The sequence below is a fragment of the Triticum dicoccoides genome, chromosome 4B (genome assembly GCF_002162155.2).
Source record: "Triticum dicoccoides isolate Atlit2015 ecotype Zavitan chromosome 4B, WEW_v2.0, whole genome shotgun sequence".
In the NCBI taxonomy this organism is placed as follows: Eukaryota; Viridiplantae; Streptophyta; class Magnoliopsida; order Poales; family Poaceae; genus Triticum; species Triticum dicoccoides.
In genome coordinates, this window is record NC_041387.1 from 515,682,899 (window position 1) to 515,692,914 (window position 10,016).

General features: G+C 48.2%; 1 protein-coding gene across 1 annotated transcript; it reads right to left on the minus strand.

Moving 5' to 3' along the window:
* Positions 1–2,465: 2,465 nt before the first annotated feature.
* LOC119291188 (protein OBERON 4-like) lies at positions 2,466–9,814 on the minus strand. The gene is made up of 3 exons (XM_037569899.1): positions 5,873–9,814; positions 4,942–5,576; positions 2,466–2,945 (listed from the first exon to the last, which is right to left on the minus strand). The coding sequence occupies exons 1-2, from the start codon at positions 9,525–9,527 to the stop codon at positions 5,014–5,016; spliced, it is 4,218 nt and encodes a 1,405-aa protein (XP_037425796.1). The 5' UTR covers positions 9,528–9,814; the 3' UTR covers positions 2,466–2,945; positions 4,942–5,013.
* Between the last annotated feature and the right edge of the window lie 202 nt (positions 9,815–10,016).

Here is a 10,016-nt window from a genome sequence, read left to right on the forward strand (position 1 = left end):
CTGCGGGGCCACCTCGGGGAAACTTGAGGGCTGGTTTTAATCGTAGCTAGTCTCATCCAGTGTTGCCCTGAGAACGAGATATGTGCAACTCCTATCGGGATTTGTCGGCACATCGGGCGGCTTTGCTGGTCTTGTTTTACCATTGTCGAAATGTTTTGCGAACCGGGATTCCGAGACTGATCGGGTCTTCCCGGGAGAAGGTCTATTCCTTCGTTGACCGTGAGAGCTTGTGATGGGCTAAGTTGGGACACCCCTGCAGGGTATATGATCTTTCGAAAGTCGTGCCCGTGGTTATGAGGCAGATGGGAATTTGTTAATGTCCGGTTGTAGATAACTTGACACTTGACCTCTTTAAAATGCATCAACCGAGTGTGTAGCCGTGATGGTCTCTTCTCGGCGGAGTCCGGGAAGTGAACACGGTTTGTGTTATGCTTGACGTAAGTAGTTTCAGGATCACTTCTTGATCACTTCTAGCTTCTCGACCGACGCGTTGCTTCTCTTCTCGCTCTCACTTGCGTATGTTAGCCACCATATATGCTTAGTGCTTGCTGCAGCTCCACCATATTACACCTTTCCTACCTATGAGCTTAAATAGTCTTGATCTCGCGGGTGTGAGATTGCTGAGTCCCTGTGGCTCACAGATTCTACCAAAACAGATGCAGGTGCCGAGGATACTGGCGCAGATGGCGCAACTGAGCAGAAGTGGGAATTTGATGAGGCCCTTGGTCGTTACTATGTATCGTTTCTAGATGATCAGTAGAGGAGCCCAGTCGGGACGATCGGGGATCTGTGTAGCATTTGAGGTAGTCTTCTTTTATTTTGGTTCCGTAGTCGGACCTTGAGTGTAATCTGGATGATGGATGTTTATTTATGTATTGTGTGAAGTGGCGACTGTAAGCCAACTATGTATCTTTTCCCTTATGTATTACATGGGTTGTGCGAAGATTACCTCACTTGCGACATTGCTTTCAATGCGGTTATGCCTCTAAGTCGTGCTTCGACACGTGGGAGATATAGCCGCATCGAAGGCGTTACAGCCATCTCCCCACCTCCCTCCTGAATTAAAATCACCCCTTCTGCTATTCTCCTCTGCCCTCATCCAAGGTCCGTACTGTGGTGCCTTCCCCTTTGCTGGCCTCCTGCTGCATTCTTTTTCACCATGTCCAATGACACCACAGGTATAATAAAAGTCGGGCATGTACTCATACTCGAACCTACACCACAGCAGGCTCTTCTTTTTTCCTTCCCCTTTCCGATGTCCCCTTCACTCTCCTTGGCATTCCTCTCCTTCTTCCTATCCAGCACAAAGCCCCTCATCAAAGGTTCTGTGATATCAAGCTTCACCTTTACCCGGAGAAATTTCCCCATAGCTTTTCCGTCATGTCCCACATCGACATCAAGTAGTTCGTGAAAATCTTCCCCGATAAGCTCTCCTGTGGCCCTATTCATGAACCCTAGGGGCAGGCCGAACACACGGATCTACATGGGAATAAACTTGAATTCGTACTCATCAGTCGTCTTGTCTGGGTCAAATTCTTCCAGGACCAACAGCTCCTTATCGAACCACCATGGGCCCTCCTCAATTACCCTCCTCCATCTCGATGGTTGCCGGAAGGTGAACAGAAATCTATTTTCGCCCAGGTCCTTGCAGCCCAAGCCTTTTATCGGACACCAAATCCTCCCTAATGTCTGCCCAATCACTCCTGCAATTGCCGGCCGTTCTGAGAACAATTTCCCCATCGCCTGTGGATCCTCCCGTGCCCAGCCAACCACCCTCTCCTTCCCCACCTCTCTGATCCAACCCCTTCCTCTCCGTCGCCGACAGCTTCAAACCTTTCAGCAAACCCTCTACTTCCTCCATCGCTTCAACTTTCTCACACCAGACCCGCTGGAACCCTAGGGATGAAGACGTGGTGTAAGACCGTGCCCCCTAGCCACACCGAAGGCCTTTGGTGGTGGGATTGGAAGGAGTGGACAGAGGTTTAGGGAGACTCGCTCAGCAGCCGGAGATCGCCGCCGGGCGGTGATGGCATGGCTACAAGCGAACCCTAGGCGAGATTGAATCCCCCCGGAATCGCCTCCCGTGATGTTCGCCAACCGTCACCCAAGGGAATAAAACGGCTGTGTGGTTGCACCTAGGTCCACCATGTGTTCAGGATCTTTTGCCTCTCGACCATAACTCTCTCATTATGGAATAAAACTCTCTTTTCCCCGCAAAAAAAATGATCTGTTACAAACTCTGTTTATGGAATAAGCAATTAACGAAAGGGGGGCTGGGCTGGTTGGAAAAAAAAGTGTCATCATCGGCCCCCACCGAGGCCCTGTCCTGTGAATGTGATCCATCAGAGTTCCAAGCTACCGCCAGTCCACAGCTTGTGAGGAATACAGTTCAACCAAGAATGGATACCCCCATTAAGCATTACCATCAGACATGCCCCAGACCGTTTTCTCCGACGACAAACAGCTTAGAGCAGAAATCTCTGAGAGATAATATCACGATAGAATAACTGAGAGACAGTCTTCGATAACTCGGGCAGAGTTTCGTTCATCTGTTGCAGAGAGACTACAAACTAGCCATTTCAGACATGGCCTGATGCATACATATTCCCATCGAAAATGGCAAGTACAGACGTACCATAATTTACAGATCCAGTTCCATGCCCTACGTACACTACCACCAACTGGCCTAACATAATTCCGCTGCCACCGGGACCCAGAAAAATTTCCTTTCCAGGAGCTTACATAGCTGTTGGCTTCAAACCAGCGCTGTTCCGTCGTACTTGACTCAAAACTGGATCAGCAAAACTGGTTCTTAGGAATGAGACCTGCCCACCTGCTCGCACCTTCTTGAGATTCAGCATTACTGTTTTCTGAAGAGCAACTCTTCAAGAAAGATGACAAGTCGTTTGCCAACCAGACACGTAAGAGCTCGAAGGATGGTCCTCCTAGAAACAAGAGAGATATTCAAAAGTATCAATATTTCAATTTATTCTCATAATACATGAACACGATACGGTGAACCTAGGAGAATGCTCAAAAGAAGCAGCCTATATATCTTTTTTCACGAATACGCAAAGCTTGCGTATCTTTTCATTGATAGAAGAAGTTGAACATCACATGGCACAACCACAAGATGGCGCAAACATGATGCCTGGAGCAGAGAGACGTGGGATGCTCGGCCCAGACAGAAGCTACAACACAGCGCAAAACTACCCACCCAGAGAAAAGACCCGAATCAATGTAACAATCTCGAAAACCAGTACCGAGCATGCCACGAGCAATCAAGACGACGCCTTCATGAAGGGAAATGACGCCATGACGTCGTCGTCGTCCGGATCCGAGGAACCTGACCTCGAGCCTAGGGTTTCCCCTGGTGCTCGAAGAGGGCACGAAGAAAGGCCGTGGCAGCGCCTCCAAGAAGGTGACGGCACCCGCAGGTGTCGCCGTTGCCAGCATCTGCAAGCCGAGCAGGGATTTCGCCCCGGCCTATGTCCAAACAATCCCAAAGCCGCAAGACAGGATCCGAAGACGTGGAATATGCCGTAGGCCGCCACTGAACGGGAGCTGCGCCTGCCACCGAAGGATGGCAATGAGTGCTGCCGGATGCACGTGCGTTGGATCTGGCAAAGGAGGAACAATGCAAGGGGTGGCGGTGGTTCTCCCGTGAAATTCCTATCGCGTGCAAAACAAAGGGTGGTTGAAGAGTAGGTTGCTACTTTCTGACTTCCTCCGAAATAGAAATTAAGGTTTTTTTAGCCTTTCAAATTTGATCCAAAATGTAGCTCCTCCTACACCCCCTATGCACTTTTTTTGGCTGTTCCAATTTAGCCCCCCATTTATACCTAGTGCCGAAAGCTCCCAGACAAGGTGGGGTCTGGGGAAGGGAATTTATAGACAGCCTTGCCCTTACACAATAATTCTGCAAGGAGGCTGGTTCAAACCCAAGACCCCCAGGCCACAAGTGGAGATACTCTACCACTATGCCAGGCCCACCCTTCCTAGCCGCTCATTCATCATAAAGAAGAATGAGCCTATAACTCTAGTATTTATTGTATTTAGGAGGAAAAAGGGAAAGTATTTGAAATAAAGGAATGGTAATATGGCATTTTACCAATAATACTTGAGTAAAATTCTAAAAGGACATATGTTTCCGATACAAGGTAGTGTCTTTTACAGCTCTATAAATTTATAGATTTACTACATCCTGTTTCCTCTACCATTAAAATTAATGCAAGTACATTGCTGGATTTGGCACAACATTATCAATGAACTTGCGATAGAAGTTCCTCTCTCCAAATATAGTTACATAATACTACACCCATTTGTCTTTACTCTGGAGCCTCAATCCAGTAAACGTTCATTAGGCAAAAATACACCACATTAGTCTAGCAGAGAGCTTATCATTTCATCCCCCCCAAAATATTGCTCCTTCTGCATTATGATAACCATATACGACATTGTGTGTGTCTGAATTGTGGTAAACTGTTCAAATAGGAAATGAAAGTGCAAAGTAGCTGCATTGTGATAACTCTCTGAATCAACAGGCCATGCTATTACTGATAGCAGATGGTATGTTCTTAATAAGAATAGAACTCAATGATAGGTCCACTAATTTAGTAGCTGAACCTTCGAAGAGAATCAGTTACTTTATTTTGTCCATTTCACAGAAACTTACATCCGGAAAACAGAACTCATGCATGTAAGTAGTTATTCAAAAATAAGCATCAACAACTAAAGTTAATTGTTCATAATTTTACCCATGTGAATGGTGCACAAAATATAGGAGCTGATAACATGTAAAACTTGTGTAGATATGTCAGCTTCAAAAATTGGATGTATTATCAAAGGAAGATACTGGGTAACATTTGAGAATAAATAATCTTACTGTATGGTAGTCTCAGCATCATCAAGGGAATATACCATGAAAGATTTATAACTTACACAATATGGAGTCTGCCTTCACTAAGCTCAGCAAGTTTGGTATCTGCAACTAAACACGGGCAGTAACCTCGTTTATGTGCTTAGATTCTGTTTTGTTGCCTCCATTTTCAACAATAACTCCCTAATGTTATCTTTCATCCTCGTTTTCATGCTGAGAAATTGATGGTACGATCTCTCAATGACTTGAAGTTCTTCAATGTTTTGCTTGCGCCTCTCTTGCAACTCATTTATGTGGAGTTCAGACATTTGAGTAGCATAATGTTCTTCAATGCGTGCATATTTTACCATCACGATATTTTTCAGACTCTCGGCTTCTTTACGTGCTTCATTGGCACGTTCCTGGTACATATTTGCTTCAGCCTGCTTTAACCTCACTAGACCATCCAGTTCATCAGAAACTGGCTTATTATTGACCACCTGAAATCCAGTTTCAGCTATTTTTCTAGGCATTGATTGGCTCCCAGTAGTAGAAACAACACCTGCTTTTTGTAGGAACGGGACTCCTTCTAAGGTAACTGATGGTAACCATGTTGCCGTTCGACTCGAACTAGGAATCCCATTTATTCCTTCAGCAATGCTGCATGGAATGCCCTTTAGTGGCACTAATGGACCACTGCCCATGTTAGGATTGTCATCTGGAATTAGAAACAGAGCGTTAGCAAGATATAATTTGCCGATCAATCATAGCTTGCACTTGTATTTACACCAGTTTTGAAAGCATGGACCACAAAATCTGTAGTACTGGAGAATCCTTAATGAGAAAGCCTACAAGCTGGGTAACTGTTAATCTGTTATTGGTTTGAAGATCAAGCACGGTTGACGTTAACATGGTTACTAGTCTTATATGTCTAGAAATATATAAGTAAAAGCAAGAACTGAACAAGCATGGAGTGTTAACTATTATTTCTCACTACTTATGGTAGCGACTTACCAGAAAAGAATGCAATGACATATTTGATGACTTCAGAATAATAACCCCTGTTTTCCAATTTAATCAGCATCTGCTTGACAAAGTCCCTGACTCTCCTACCCCTTGCATCATCACTTGCAGAGAAGATCCTTTCCACATATTGAAGCTCTCTGATCAGAGCCTCCACCCTCCATTGTTTAGCACATGTTCGGAAGACTTCTTTCACAAAACCATACATCTCTGATGGATGTCCACAAGCACCGCAATGAAACTGCATTTCATTAGTACCATGTGCTCTAGAACCAGCTCCCCCCTTTCGAATAAGGGAGTGGCGTAAGCCACAATCCGTATGGCACCAATGAAGACAGACATCACAGCCAACCCAACTACATGTATTAGATGCCGTGTCAAACTTCAAGCAGACAATGCACATGCAAGAACTACAGAAACCATTCTTCTGCTTACAAATTTTACAATCACAATCAACCACTGGTAGAATGCTTTGGCATGAGAGATTGCGGCATTTCAAGTTCAAAAAAATGTCAACCAAATCAGGTGTAGCAATGCTATTGCTTTTCTTTAAAAAATCTGGAAGACCCGTCCTTATAGCAACAAGTATCTCCAACAGCACCCGTGGACACCTTTGCAGTATTTCACTATTCAAGTCTGATCGTTTTTTAAGTGCCTCCTGCAACGCTACTATTTGTCCTCTTTTATCAGCATTAATTATGATCTCAGAAATGGCCTCCCTCAAATATGCTCTAGAATTGCCTGTCATCTCTTGAAGCATCCTTCCAGTATAATTCAGAGGGTCTGAAACAATCTTGGAAATAACCCTCTCAACAACACCAGCACCATTCAGAACAAGCTGTTCCTCATGCTGCAGCTCACCCCTTGAAAGACTGCTGCTACTTCTCTCTCTTGTGAGCTGCCTCCTATGTCTACTATGTCCCAATCCAGCATCAAGCGAACCATGATTATGTGCTGTCGACAGGACTGGCGATAGCCCATTGTTCTGCATGTTCACACCAACCAAAGTGCTATCTGACAAATGACCATTTTGGAGTGCTTTCTGAAGTAGCGGGGTAGGGTTCCCTTTCTCAGTAGATATGTTTGAGGACAACTCTACTTGCCATCCTGTGCTGTTGCTCACCTGATCAACTCCTTGAAACAAAGGTTTACTGCCTACTGAATGCTCACAATTGTCCAATGACCGTTGAGTATGTGAGAAACTAGGGTTGCGAACAAATGCTTGAGAATTGGTCAATGATACAGAAGCTGTTATTCCATCTGAATTTGTGCAGAATGATGATGATGACGACGACAACTGAGAGCATGGTCCATGGGCTACAGAATCAGGTCTGGGAACAAAACTTTTGAATTCAGGATCCTGTAAACCACCTGACAAGCTTAGTGAAAGATCAAGTCTCCCTATCTTGAGTGTGTCATCTTCCTGCTTTCCGGAAGTAGTGCTTGTAGATTTCCATGCTTCTTTTTGGTCTGTGTCAGGCTGCAATCCTATGTCAAAACCTCTCCCCACTAAAGTACCACCACCTGCCTTATTAAGGACATCAAATGCTATACCCTTTCCTATATCCTCAGCCCTTGGCTTCTCCATAATCAGATCCAAAGTCGTTCCCTCTTCCTCAGTATCCTTAATATGGTCCTTGGATGGCTGAAGGAAAGCACCAGTACCTGCAAGTTTGGCCTCCAGATCAACATGTATTACTTGTTTCGCAACGATTTCATTCTCAACTGCTTCTTCTTTTTCTTCTACAACTTCAGTTTTGTCAAGCGCAACTCTATTTTCACAACCGTACCTCTCGAGTCCCTCTTCCACTGGCTGGGATGCGATAGATTCAGTTGTTTCATCAATCTTCTTGTCTCCAACATTTCCTATTTCAGTTTCTTTAATTTCTTGAGACTCTTGGCACAGAGAAGTCATGACATCTTCCTGGAGCATAGTAGATGAGCTGCTCTTTCCAGCTACGTCAGGCGCATTGGCGGTTAGTTCTTTCGTGGTTACTGTCTCATGCATTGCTTCCTCCAGCATAACGGATGAGTTGCTATCTCCTAGCAAATTAATGGTATTAGCAGTTAGCGGTGTGTCGTCTTCATGCACCACTTCCTTCGGCATACTGAAAGAACTGACCTCTTTTGGCGCATCTGCAATATTGGCAGCTACATCTACATATTTCACTTCCTCCTGCATCGCCCCCTGCAGGATACTGGATGAAGCGCAATTTCCAACACCGCCACCGCCATTGACGTTTCCATCTGTTGCTTCTTTAGGAAGAACTTTCTGCAGCGTAGTCGATGAACTGCCAATCCAAACAATATCATCATCACTAGCAGCCTCGCCTAATGCCATTACTACCTCCTGCAGTGATTCTTTTTGTATGCTGGATGAAGTGCCCTTCTCAACATCATTGACAGCAATGGCAGTTTCAACTTCTGTTGTCACTTCTTCCATGGTAGTCTCCACTTCTTCCATGGTAGCCTCCTTCAGGATACCAGATGAAGTGCTCTGCACACCCACATCAGCAGCGTTGGCACCATCTTGTCGTGTAACCACTGCGTCATGCCGCGCTTCCAGCTGCATAGCGGAGGAAGTGCTCTGTCCACCTTGATCAACAGCACTGGCAGCTTCATCTCCTCCACACACTTTCTCTGTGACATCCGATGCTAATTTCCCATGCTGTGTGTTTGTTACTTTCCCCATGACATCCGATGCTGATTTCTCATGCTGTGCGTTTGCTACTTTCTCTGTGACAACCGATGCTGATTTCTCATGCTGTGTGTTTGCTACTTTCCCTGTGACATCCGATGCCGATTTCTCATGCTGTGTGTTTGCTACTTTCCCTGTGACATCCGATGCTGATTTCTCATGCTGCGTGTTTGTTACTTTCCCTGCTTCTGCAACTGCATCATCGCTGATCTTCCCTTTCTCCTTCCCCAAGTTGTCGGCAGCTTGAGTTCTCAAATCCACTCTTAGTCTCGGCCCAGGAGAATCCACTTTCTTCAACTCGCATCTCTTACTAGTTCCCTTGTCATCAGGACGGCCTGAGTCAACCCACTTCTGATGCTCCGCGGCGGATGGCGGAGGCGGGGCTTTGGCGTCCGGATCTGGCGCGACTTCCCCTTCCTCGATCTCACCGGCGCCGCAGTTGTGCTTCCTCAATTTGTCCCCCTTGGGACCATCTATCCTCCTCCTGGGCTCACTAGGAGACCGGCGAGGGGGCGTAGGCGGCGACGGCGCCTGCCGCCTGGTCGCAGACTTGTGGCCGTCCAAGCCGTGCGGATCCCTCCAGGGGCCACCGGGACGCCGCCACGCCGAGCCGCCGCCGCCGCTGCCGCTGCCGCTCGCATCCCAGCGCGACCGGTCGCGGTCGGCGCGGAACCCCTTGGGGAACTCGCGGCGGAAGCCGGAGAAGCTCTCGGAGCGGTGCATCGCCCGGTCCCCGCCATAGCCCCGCGGTGAGGGGGAGTCCCGGTAGCGGTGGTCGTAGAACCTGCCGCCGCCGAAGCCGGTCCGGCGGTCGAACTCGTCGCTCTCGTACTCCGCGGGGCGGCGGCGCGGCGGCAGCGGGGACGGCGGGCCCCCGCGGTCATAGAACCTCCGCCTGTCGCCGTCCGGGTCATCGTCGTCGACGTAGGACGACCGCTGGCGCTTCATGCCAGATCGGCTCGCCGAGAAGGGTGGGGGGCTGCTGCTGAGGAGAGATAAGGAAGGAGCGGGTGGGCGTGTACGGAGAAATGCGTGCGCGAGGTGGCCGCTGCTGCTCGCGTCGCCTCGGCTTGCGTCCTTCCGGCTCACTCCTCCCCTCTTCCTCCCTCCCCCGGCTCTCGCTCGCTCCCGGCCACTCCCCTCCTAGTCGCGGTCAACGGGCGTCACCCAGATTTGGACCCGGGTCTCAGAGCCGGCCGGCCATGCTTCCTCCTCTCTTTTTTTTTTACCGCCGACGGAGCGCGGTGCAGGAGGCCCGTGGTTTCTGACGCGCGGGAGTCGCTCGGCCGGGGCCCACCTTCGTAGATGGTAGTAAGCGCAGCGGATCCGGCGCCGAACAGGGGACGGGGGCCGGGCGTCGTGGCGCGGTGGCGCGTGGCGGGGCGGGGCGAACGGCGATGGTGGACCCGTGGGGGTGGATGTGGTGGGGTTGGTGGC